Source organism: Dictyostelium discoideum (assembly GCF_000004695.1).
Source record: "Dictyostelium discoideum AX4 chromosome 2 chromosome, whole genome shotgun sequence".
In the NCBI taxonomy this organism is placed as follows: domain Eukaryota; phylum Evosea; class Eumycetozoa; order Dictyosteliales; family Dictyosteliaceae; genus Dictyostelium; species Dictyostelium discoideum.
The window spans coordinates 2,581,341-2,593,131 of NC_007088.5; the positions used below are offsets into that span (position 1 = coordinate 2,581,341).

An 11,791-nucleotide genomic window follows, 5' to 3' on the forward strand; every position below is an offset into this window, starting at 1 on the left:
TTACTATTTAATTTTAATTTTAATTTTTTTTTTTTTTTTTTAATTATTATTAATAATATATGTAGTTGTTGTAGTTGTAGTTGATATTAAAGTGATTGTATTGGAATTATTATTATTATTATTATTATTATTATTATTATTATTATTATCATTTGATAAAATTGTTGAATTTGTTGATTGATCATTTGGTAATGGTTTTGGTAATGGTAAGTTATAAGATTTTGGTAATGTTATTGATTTAATTGTTGATGGAAGTATTGATGGTAATGGTTTATTAAAATTTATACCAAATTCAATTTCAATTAAATTTGGGGGTAAATTTAATAATGGTTGATTAAAGTCATTTCCAAATTTAATAAAAGTTAATTGATAAAATTGTGATAAATTTCCTAATGATTTATTAAAATCATTACCAAATGTAATTGATTTTAAAGTATCTTTTGGTAAAATGGTTGCACCAGTGCCATTAATTATAATATCTTGATTAAAACTATCACCAAATGACAGTATTGAAACTTTTGAAGGGATGGATAATTTTTGATTGAAATCATTTCCAAATTTTAAATAAGTTAAAAATGGTGATAAATCACCTGGTTCAATGATTTGATTAAATGAATCACCAAATGTTAAATGGTATAAAACTTTTGGAATTGGGGACCATTTTAAAGGTAAATTATACTTATTACCCAATTGCAAGAATCTGACAGTTGATGGAATTGAATCCTTAACGAATGGTGCAGTATAGTCATTACCAAATTGAATTTTGATAACTCCCAATGGAATAACATTTGCCGGTAAAAACCAATTAAATTCATCACCAAATATAATGGTTATCACAGTATTTGGTATCACTCCTTCACCAATTGGCATATTATACTTCTTTCCAAATTCAATTCTATGTAAATTACCACCTTCATTTTGAAAGAAGCCTTTTGGAATATGTTTATTAAATTGTTCACCAAATTCAATAATTTTTAAAAACTTTGGAACTGTACCTTCTAATAATATTGAATTATAACTATCACCATAACATAATACTTCAACTTGTTCTGATAATTCACCAACTTTAATTGGTTTATCTTTAAATCTTAAAAAATGTTTTTTTTCTAACTTTTTATATAAATTATTATCATCACTATTAATAATATTGTTGTTTTCATTATTATTTATTAAATTTCTATAATTTCTATTATAAGTTGTAATTTCAATTTTAACTGTTATATCGGTTTTACTATTAGTTTCATTTGCAAGTTTTAAGATTTTTTTATATTCAGTATCAAATTTTGAACTATAATCATCTTCTTCATCTTCCTCTTCTTCAAATTTTCCTTCCTCTTCTTCATTTTCTTCTCCTTCTTCTTCTTCATATAAATTATCATCCCCAAAATTATTATTTTCATCACTTTCATTATCTACAAAAAATTCATCTCTTATTTGATTTTGATCTTCATTAATATTAATTAATTGTACCATTCTCTTTTTTTCTTTTTTTTTTTTATTTTATTTTATTTTTTTTTTTATATTTTTTTATTTTTATTTGGATATTTTTTTTTTTTTTTTTTTATTTATTTTTTTTATTCTATTATTTTTTATATAATATTTTTAATTTTTATTATTTTTTGTTTTTTATAAATTTTTTTTTTTAAATATTCATATAAATTTAATTTTTTAATATTTAGTATTTTAATAATAAATAATTAAAGACAAAAATTGTAATCATTGTTTTTAATTTTTTTTTTTTTTTTTTTTTTTTTTTTTTTTTTTCAAATTTTTAAACAATAATACAAATTTTTATATATATTTAGAATTATTTAATTTGTAAAAATATTCAATCTAACACACCAGTATATATGCATTTTTGCACATATAAACAAAACAGTAACAAGAACCCCCACTTTAAAATAATAATGTGTTAGAAAAAATAAATAAAAATAAAAAAAAAAATAAATTTAAAAAAAAAAAAAAAAAAAACATAAAAATAATAAATAAAATGGGTGTTGTTATTTATGATTCATCCTAAACGGTATTTAAATTATTTAATGCAGAGAAATTAGTATATAAAAAATAAAAAAAAAAAAAAAAAAAAAAAAAAAAAAAAAAAAAAAAAAGTGGGTATAATTCTTAAAAATAATGGTGTTTTGGTTTAAATGTAGAATATTATTTATATATATAATCAATCAAAAAAAATAAAAATATATGGGTAATTTCAGAAATAAATAAATACTCCCAAACAACATGCATCGTATTATAAATACAGATTTATAAAAACGTGTAAAAAAAATAATTAATCTACAATCAAGTAATCGAGTTTTTTTTTTTTTTTTTTTTTTTTTTTTTTTTTTTTTTTTTTTTTTTTTTTTTTTTTTTTTTCAAATTATTCAAAAAAAAAAATAAAAAATAAATAGTAAATAATAAATAATAAATTTTCAAACTCATTTCATTATCTGATAATTCTGAAATTCTTTTTTTAGTTTTTATTTTATTTTAAACAAATCATATCTGATCATTTTTTTTTTTCACTTTTTTTCCATTTTTTTTTTTTTTCCTTTTTTTTTTAATTTTTTTTTTTTATTTTATTTTATTTTATTTTATTTTATTTTATTTTATTTTATTTTATTTTATTTTATTTTATAATTAAATAATGGAAGAAAGAAAAAAAAATTATATTGAAGATTTTGATTGGTTTAATATGTATTTTAAAGAAATTGAATACAGTGAAAATGATTGTGTAATTGGTCAATGTAAAAGATGTAATTCTATTTTTAAAACCTATTCAAAAAGAAATTTTGAACTTAATGATTTTGTTTTTCATATTAGTATGTTATATATTTTTTTTATTTTTTCCAAATTTAATAAAAAAAAAAAAAAAATATATTAATTATTTAATTTTACAAAAAATTATTTTAAAAGATACTCATTTAGAAAATGATATTAAAAAAAAACCAAAAAACAATTATATAAGAATAAAAGGTAAAAAATATATTCAAGATAAGGAAGGTCATACATTTTTTTATAATCATTTTATTCAATCAGCAACATGTAGTGGAGTTTTAGGTGGTTCATGTAAGAAATGTGATGAATATATAGAAACCTATGAAGAAATAGATTATTGTTTAGAAAAATTTGAAAATCATTTAAGTATGTATCTTTTTTTTAAATTTTTTATAAAAAAAAAACAAAAACAATGTCACCCCCCATACAAATCCTAAACACCTTAAATTTTTATTATTCACACAAACAAACATTTTCTAATTTTTTTTAAAAAAAAAAAAAAAAAAAAAAAAGATTATCATGGTTCTTATACAGAATATTTTTTTTCATTTTTTAATAAAAAATAATAATAATAATTTTATTTATAAATATTTAGTTTTAATTGGTGTATATTCCATTGGAAAATCAGGTTTTAAATGTTGTGGTAAAAATGAAGATAAATAATTATGATTCTTTTTATCTAATCTAAAATAATCATTTGAAGAAATTGAATTTAAAATTACATCATCACTAAAATTTGATCTGAATTTCTCTAAAATAGTAGCCAATTGAAATCGATATTGTGGCATATTTCTACAACAAAAATGGAAACCTTTATCTGAACAACCTTGATTACCATTCTTAACTAACCAATTGAAAATATCGAACCTACCTGAAAACAACGCATTATCCATAACGGTTGTGGTTATTGTAAATATTGAATTAAAGTATTGGTTTCCACTTAAATATTTCATCATTTCCAATGACGATTGATTATGGTCATAACAAATGTTTGATGAAATATCACCAATGAATGAAATAATACAAGTTTTACCATTTTTAAAATTTGATAGTTTTTCATAAACTTCTATATCCCCAATTGTCTCTTTTAACGATAAATCGTCATCTTCATCATCGGTGGCGGTGGTATTATTAAATAAATTCAATTTTTTGCAATAATAATCTAAAATTTCTTTATCACATCTGTATACTAATAAATATAAAAAACAATATTTATTTATAAATGGTGAAGTTTTAATTGAACTGAATTTATTACTAAAATAATCTTGATTTTCTAATAATAATTTCAACAAATCAAATGAACCAAATTTAATAGTTTCAATAATAACTGTCGTTGTTAATTTTAATTGTTCATTATTAAACATTTGAAAAATGAATTTTATAAATTCCAAATTTAAATTATTACCACACGTTTTTATAATTGATACAATTGTATCTTCATTTTTTAAATAATTTTTTAAAATTTCAACATTATTTGATTTTTCTATTAATTCTTTAAAAAATTCAAAATCATTAAATTTAATTACAAGATTAATTTGTTGAAAATTTGAATTATTTATTAAATTATTATTTTTATTATTATTATTATTATTATTTTTATTTAATTTTTCATCAATTAATAATAAATATTTAAAAAATTGATAATTTTCTTGACAACACACAAAATCAATTGAAATTTTTGTAATTTCAAAACTTTTTTCTTCAATTAAATATTTAATAATTAATTCATTTTTTGATTTCATTGAACTAAATAATGATTGTGAATTATTAAATTGTTGAATTGGTGTTAAATTTTCAAAAAATGATGGTACTTGACAAATTAAAATTTTTAAAATTTCAATTGATTGATTAAATTCTAGAAATCTTTGTAATAATGGATATGTTAATTGTTTTCTTTTATTTGCTTGGATTTTAAATATATAAATTAATAATTGAAAATGATTATTCATTACTATCCATTTAACTCCACATTGATTAAATTTCTTTACTATAAATTTATTCTCTTTATTTATTATTGAAACTGATTCAAATATTTTATTTCTTAAATATTTATTATTAAATACTTTTTTAAATAATTGATAATCCATTTTTAATTGATGATAAATAAAAAAAATAAAAAAAGTTTTTTTTTCCCCATTTGACCCAATGAAAAAAAAAAAAAAAAAAAAAAAAAAAAGGGAAAAACAAAAGAAATCAAATTTGATTTCAAAGAAAATTTAAAAATAAAACATTTTTTAGTGTTGGTGTTTTTTATTATAAAAAAAAAAAAAAGTTTTTAATGTGTGAAAAAACTAATAATGATTTATTAATAAATTAATCATTATTATTTTAGTTATTTTATTTTTATTTTTTTTTTTGATAAAGTAATGTGTCAAAGTATTGTTTAATGTTATGTCTGTAAGTTTGTTGTTTAATTTTGTCATTTTTTGTTATTAGTTGATTTGTTTGTTTTGTTTTTGTTATTTTTGTTTTTGTTTTTGTTTTTGTTTGTTATTATTTTAAAAAGATATAATTTTATATACAAATTTTTATAATATATATATATGAAAATTAATAATTAATAAAAAAAAAAAAAAAAAAATTTATATGAAAATTTATTAATTTAATTTACTATTTGTAGATGGATGAATTATTGTAGTTGAGGCTAAAGAAGAAGTAGTGGTGGTAGTAGTATTACTATAATTATTATAATTATTGATATTATTAACATGTGGTAAAGAAAAACCTAATTTACAATTTAATCTATGATAAATTTCGTCTAAAATTGTTTTATAACAAAATAGATATTGTTCTAATTGTTGAACCATTCCAGGACGTTGCTCTCTAAGTTTCAAAACTATTGAAAATAAATTAAAATCGATTCTACTATTATATTTATCCATTATTGCATATTTTAAGTCAGATTCTGCTGCGTCATCATCATCTTCCTCATTATTTGGTTCAGTTTGTGGCGTATTATTTGAACCATTTGAATTATTATTAATATTATTATTATTATTTAAATTATTATTATTATTATTATTTATACCATTACTATTATAAATTGAAGATTTAAAATGATAACCAAGTCCTTTTAAATCTAAATTATCACTTTGATATTCAGTGATTGGTAAATGAGTGAAAGGATCAACGACTTGATCAATTGGAGTAGCATCCAATTGTTTAAAGTAATGGTCCAACTTTTTCATCATAATGACGGCTGTACAAAAGGTGCCGGTTCTACCAACTCCTGCACTACAATGAACGATGATTGGAACATTTCTATCTGATGATGGTATGATTTGATTTTGACGATTTGTGATACTATGTAACAACTGACGGAATGGTTGAGTGTGATCTGGGATGTTATGATCTGGCCAACCTTCATATTGATATTGAGTGATATCTCTTGTCTCACCCTCAAATGTAAGTCTAATGTTTCTTGTGATTATCTCTCTCTCTGGATCTTGGATAACCTCAACCAATTCGACACTGTATGTGCCAAATACTTCATTACCATTACCATATATTGAAAATTGTTCACCTCCAATTTGTTCTGGCCAATATCTATCACATTTTATTCTACAGTTTTCAGACTCTCTTGAAAGCATAACAATAATACGACATCGATTTTCCCATACCATTCTCCAAAAATCAGCAATTGTATTTGGTAATGGTCCTTGTGTACAAATAAATTGTTTTGGGTATGCTCCCTTTTTATTATTAATAAAAAATAAAAAATAAGAAAAAAATTAGAATTATATTATTAAAAAAAATTAATTAAATATATACTTACATCAATATAATTAGCATTAATATAATCTGAACCTTCTTTATCTTGAATCTTTTTTAATTGTACTCTTGTATGATTAACTGGTAAAATATTAGTATATCTATTCTTTGATGTGTTATGTTTTTTATCACCTTCACTGGTTTCACTTGGTCCAACAGATTCTTCCAATAACTATTTTTTTTTTTTTTAAAAAAAATGAAAATAAAAATAAAAAATAAATAAAAGTAAGTCATTTTTGTTTTCTTTTTTTTTTTTTTTTTTTTTTTTTTTTAAAAAAAATTAAAACTTACTCTAAATTCTTCTTTAATTTTATGAATACATTTAATATGATTTTTTAAATTATAAATTGAAGATTTAATTCTTTCTTCATCAACAAGATCAAATGAACTATTATTGTAATAGGGTGAAGAAGAACCAGAATTTGTTGGTAATGAACCTAGTGATCCCATTCTACTGAATGAACTATGAGAAGAGGAACTTAATGATATTGAGCTATTGCTTCTAGTTGGTAATGGTCTCAATACACTAATATCAATCTTATTTGTTTTATTTTCAATGGATCCATTCATTTGATTTGAACTTTCAACTGATCCCATATTATTATTATTATTGTTATTGTTGTTGTTTTTTATAATTTTAAATTTGTTACCACCAATTATTAAATTATCGTTTTTAATACTATTATTAATATTGTTATTGTTATTGCTTGTATGTTGCTTAAATAATGTATGTATACTATTGCTGTTGTTATTACTTTGATTCTTTAACACTACAATTTTTTTTTTTAAAAGGTTTTTAATAGTTTTTTTAATTAATATTACTGCCACTCTCTTTAAAAAAATAAAAAAAAATAAGAATTTTTAAACGATATTAATCTATTTAAAAACTATATTTTTTTTTTTTTTTTTTTTTTTTGTTTATTTTTTGTTTTTTTGTTTTTTTTTTTTTTTGTTGTCCTAAATGTATTTAATAGTGATAATAATTATTTATGTATAATATTTAAAGATTATATATATTTAATTATTATTATTATTATTATTATTATTTTAATTATTTAATTATTTAATTTTTTTTTAATTATTATTTATTTATTAAAAAGGGTATTTTTGAATGGGTGAAAGTGGTATGTATAGTGTGTGTGTGTGAGTGGGTGAGTGGGTAAACAAAACAAATAAAAAAAATGGGATTAAAAAAAAAAAAAATTTAAAAAAAATTAAAAAAAAAAAATTTTTTATATTAAAAAAAAATAAAAATAAAAAAAAAAAACTTAATTAAAAAAAAAAAAAAAAAACAAAAAACAAAAAAAATAATAAAAAAATAAAAAAAAAATAAAAAAAATAAAATAAAGAATTGTTTATTCACTTGGAAATATTCTTAGAATGTTTAAATAAAAAAAATAATTAATGATTAACAAATAAATAAACTTGATTAAAGATTATTTTCTTTTAATATTTTTTTTTTTTTTTTTTATTTTCCAATTTACCCAAAATGCATACATGCATGTGTGAATAAAATAAAATAATTTAAACAAAATATACTGTAATACAAAAGTAGTAAATATGATTTGAGTTTACTTTTTTTTTTTTTTTTACTGTTATTTCTTTTTTTTTTTGATAATGAAAATTTGTATAATTAATAAATTTCTTTTTTAATAATTATTATTTTAAAAAAATTAAAATTATTTATTTTTTTAATTTATATTAATTTTTAATTAATTATTTTCTATTTTTATTTGATTATTATTATTTTTTTTAATTTTAACTTAATTTAATATTATATTATCCTTTTTTAATTTAATTATAAAATAATTATTTATTTTTACTATTTATTTTTTTTATATTTTTTAAATAATATACTGGAATGGAAAAAATAAATTAAAAATACAAATTGAAAACCAAAAAAAAAAAAAATCAATGTATAAAAAAAAAAAAAAAAACAATAAATTAAATTAATAATAATGCTCCCACCCAGAGACAAAAAAAAAAAAAAAAAATTAAAAAAAAAAAAAATTAAAAATAAATAATGGCGATTGTGATTTGATTGCCTAATTCTATCAAAAAATTCTAAAATTAACTTTATCTCCAAGAATTTATTTTTAAAACACTATTCTAATAATAATAATTTTTTTATTTTTTTTTATTATTTATTTTTTTTTTAATTCAATCGCACATTAAGTGAAATCTTATGATTTTGATTTTTTACTATGTACAGCAAAATAACAACAACTATGATGTTTTAATTTATCTTCGTACAACCTTCTGAGATTTTAAAGATTTAAAAATTATAAAAATAAATAAAAAAATAAAAAATAATAAAACTTATTAGTTTTATTATTATTATTTTTTTTTTTTTTTTTTTTTTTTATTATTTTTTAAGAATTTATATAAATTTATATAGTTTTATTAATTTTTTTTTTTTTTTTTTGTTATTTTCCATATTTTTCCTTTAGAATTCCATCTATATTATATAGATATATAAATATAAATGAAGAACTCTAAAGGTTTAATTATGGTAAATAGCAGAATAAAAAAATAAAATAAAATAAAAAAACTAAAATTATAAAAAAAATAAAAAATAATTATTAATAATGTCTTACTAAATATTTTAACAAAAAATATACAATTGTTTTTTTTATTTTTTTATTAATTTATTTTTTTTTATTTAATTTTTCCTTTTTTTTTTTTTTTTTTTTATTTTTCAAAAAATTTTCAAAAAAATAAAAAAAAAATAAAAAAAAAATAAAAAAAAAATAAAAAAAATATTTTTTTTTTTTATTTTTATTTTTTAAAAAAACTATTAAAAATTTTTTTTTTTTTTTATTGTACAATTATCAAATAATTAATAATAATGGCAGGTGGAAAGAGAGGTGGTAAAGTAGCACCAACCAAAACATTTGGTCGTGATTATGAAAGAAGTAAAGGAAAAATTAGTCGTGATCGTGTTTATGATGAAGAGGATATTATAAAGAGAAATCAAGAAAGCGATAGTGATGATAATTCTGGTTCTGAATCAGGTTCAGAAAATGAAACAAAAAATAATAATAATAAAAGTAAATTAGGTAGTGATTCAAGTGATGATGAACCAGTCATTGTCTCTAGAAATCCAAATGCCAAAAAACCAGCAGCTAAAAGACCACCAACCACTAAAAAACAACAAGAGAGCGATAGTGAAGACGATTCAGATAAAGAAAGTGATAGTGAAGACGAAATCGCTAATCCAAATAGAATGAAACAAGTTACTAAAAAACTAAGTGAAATCAATGTAAACGCTAAAGTTGAACTTTCACGTAGAGAAAAAGAAGAACTCGCAAGACAAGCCGCAACTCAAAGACAAAACGAAAAACAACAAAAAAGTGATCTCGAAAGATTACAAGTCATAAGAAAACAAAGAGAAGAAGCAGCAAAACGTAAAGAAGAAGAGAAAAAAGCAAATGAAGAAAAAATGGCCGAACGTAGAAGATTAGGTTTAGCTTAAACAAATTATAATTAATTTCCTTTTTCCACAAAAAATAAATAAAAAAAAAAAAAAAACAAAATATAAAAAAAAAAAAAAAAGTAATAAATAGTTATTTGATAATAATAACATTTATTTTTTTATTTATAATTCATCATGAACTTTATGATCATCTTCAAATTGTTGTTCCTCAGCACCATCATTTTGGAATTGAGATTCTTCTTTTTGTTGTTGTTGTTGTTCTTTTTGTTCTTTTTGTTTTTGATCTTTTTCATCAGTTGAATTTGATTTACCTTTTGAAGATTTTGAAGATTTATCTTTTTTAGAGGAGGATGGTTTAACAGGTTTCTTTTTCTTTTTTAAAATTTCTTTAATTGTTCTTTCTAAATCATAAAGTTTAAATTTAATATCAAAAGAGGAAGTTTGTAAATCTTTTGAATAATCAGCTAATTTGAATTCAGATTTCTTTTCTTGTACCCAATCGGAAACGGATTGAATTTTATCAGTAGTTTCTTTTAATTCCTCAGCGGTTACATTTAAATCCTTTGAAGCGATTTCAAACATTGGTTTAACTTTATCAACAGTGTCTTCCAACTCTTCCAATGCGACAGGTACCAATTGGTATTGAGAGACACGGTTAACGATTTTGTCAGCTTTCTTTTTAATATCTTTCAATTGTTTACGGTATTCCTCGGTTTCAGTATTATCATTATCCAAAGCATCCGATAACCATGCAGATGTTTTATCCAATTCTTCAACCAATTGATCTCTCTCTTGTTGAGTTGAACATTTCAAATATTCTTCATTAGATTCCAATTTATCTTTAGTTTCATAAATAAATGATTCTAAATTATTTCTCTCTTGTCTTAATTCTCTTAAAATTCTATCAACTTGATCCAATTTATTAATTCTATCATTACTTTCTTGACTTAATTCCTTTGATAATGGTTCAACACAACCATTATATTTAATTGTGAAATTTAATGGTACTCTAATTGTTTTTTGAATATATTCAATAACTTTTTCAACAACTACAACTTCTTCTTCCTCTTCTTTTTCTTGTTGTTGTTGTTGTTTGGTTGTAGTTTCATCAGTAGTTTCTTCACTACCACCATCAGTTGTTTCAATTGTGGTGGTATTCTTTTTAGTTGTGCTTGTTGATGAGGATGTTTTATTTTGTTGTGGTTGTGGTTTAATTAATGAAACGGTGATTTCAGCTTCAGCTTTCTCTAAAACAACTATACCGCTAGTGGTTAAACGGAAAGAACAATGAATCTTTGGTTTACCAGTGAAATTATATTTTTCACCTGGTGTTGGTACATTTGAAACTGTATAAGTTGCTAATGGATTATTAATTGTTGGATTATTTAAAAATAATGAAAATCCATTCTCTGATGAAAATGAAACAGTTTTCTTTATACCTAATTTTGAATTAACTTTAAATAATTGAATTTTTTTATCCTTTAATCCGCCTTGGTTAATAGTTGGTTGTTGTTGTTGTTGTTGTTCATTACCACTATTATTTAATTCATTATCTTCATTATCTTCAGTTTCTTCTAATAAAGTTTCACCAGCACCGCCACTATTAATTATATTATTATTAATTTCAACATCAACTGAATTTAATAAAATATCTTTAAGTTTAATTTCTTTAACTTTAAAATAATGTGTTAAACTTGCTGCATAAAATGCAGCACCATTTGACATTGCTTCATCACCATTTAAATGTTTATCTAATGTATCTCTCTTTAAGTAATCTTTTAATGCTTGTTGAATAAATGGAATTCTAACACC

The 11,791-nt window shown here is 20.0% G+C and overlaps 6 protein-coding genes across 6 annotated transcripts in view; 2 read left to right on the forward strand and 4 right to left on the reverse strand.

The window, feature by feature from the left end:
* Window positions 1-39: 39 nt before the first annotated feature.
* Window positions 40-1,473, reverse strand: DDB_G0273281 (hypothetical protein; the record flags this gene model as incomplete). The annotated part of the gene is made up of 1 exon (XM_639630.1): window positions 40-1,473. One exon carries the CDS (start codon window positions 1,471-1,473, stop codon window positions 40-42), a length of 1,434 nt encoding a protein of 477 aa, XP_644722.1.
* Window positions 1,474-2,641: 1,168 nt separating this feature from the next.
* On the forward strand, window positions 2,642-3,209 carry DDB_G0273283 (hypothetical protein; the record flags this gene model as incomplete). The annotated part of the gene is made up of 2 exons (XM_639631.1): window positions 2,642-2,750; window positions 2,911-3,209. 2 exons carry the CDS (start codon window positions 2,642-2,644, stop codon window positions 3,207-3,209), a joined length of 408 nt encoding a protein of 135 aa, XP_644723.1.
* A 144-nt stretch (window positions 3,210-3,353) lies between these two features.
* DDB_G0273179 (hypothetical protein) lies at window positions 3,354-4,859 on the reverse strand (the record flags this gene model as incomplete). The annotated part of the gene is made up of 1 exon (XM_639632.1): window positions 3,354-4,859. The coding sequence occupies one exon, from the start codon at window positions 4,857-4,859 to the stop codon at window positions 3,354-3,356; it is 1,506 nt and encodes a 501-aa protein (XP_644724.1).
* Window positions 4,860-5,369: 510 nt separating this feature from the next.
* ptpA1-1 (protein-tyrosine phosphatase 1) lies at window positions 5,370-7,140 on the reverse strand (the record flags this gene model as incomplete). The annotated part of the gene is made up of 3 exons (XM_639633.1): window positions 5,370-6,464; window positions 6,548-6,715; window positions 6,835-7,140. The coding sequence occupies 3 exons, from the start codon at window positions 7,138-7,140 to the stop codon at window positions 5,370-5,372; spliced, it is 1,569 nt and encodes a 522-aa protein (XP_644725.1).
* A 2,251-nt stretch (window positions 7,141-9,391) lies between these two features.
* Window positions 9,392-10,018, forward strand: DDB_G0273095 (hypothetical protein; the record flags this gene model as incomplete). The annotated part of the gene is made up of 1 exon (XM_639634.1): window positions 9,392-10,018. One exon carries the CDS (start codon window positions 9,392-9,394, stop codon window positions 10,016-10,018), a length of 627 nt encoding a protein of 208 aa, XP_644726.1.
* Window positions 10,019-10,141: 123 nt separating this feature from the next.
* Window positions 10,142-11,791, reverse strand: part of DDB_G0273093 (heat shock protein 70 family member) — a gene marked incomplete at both ends in the record, with an annotated part of 3,220 nt that continues 1,570 nt past the window's right edge. The window contains one exon of the mRNA XM_639635.1: window positions 10,142-11,791. This exon is cut by the window's right edge and continues 33 nt beyond it. Within this exon, the coding sequence (XP_644727.1) occupies window positions 10,142-11,791 (1,650 nt within the window).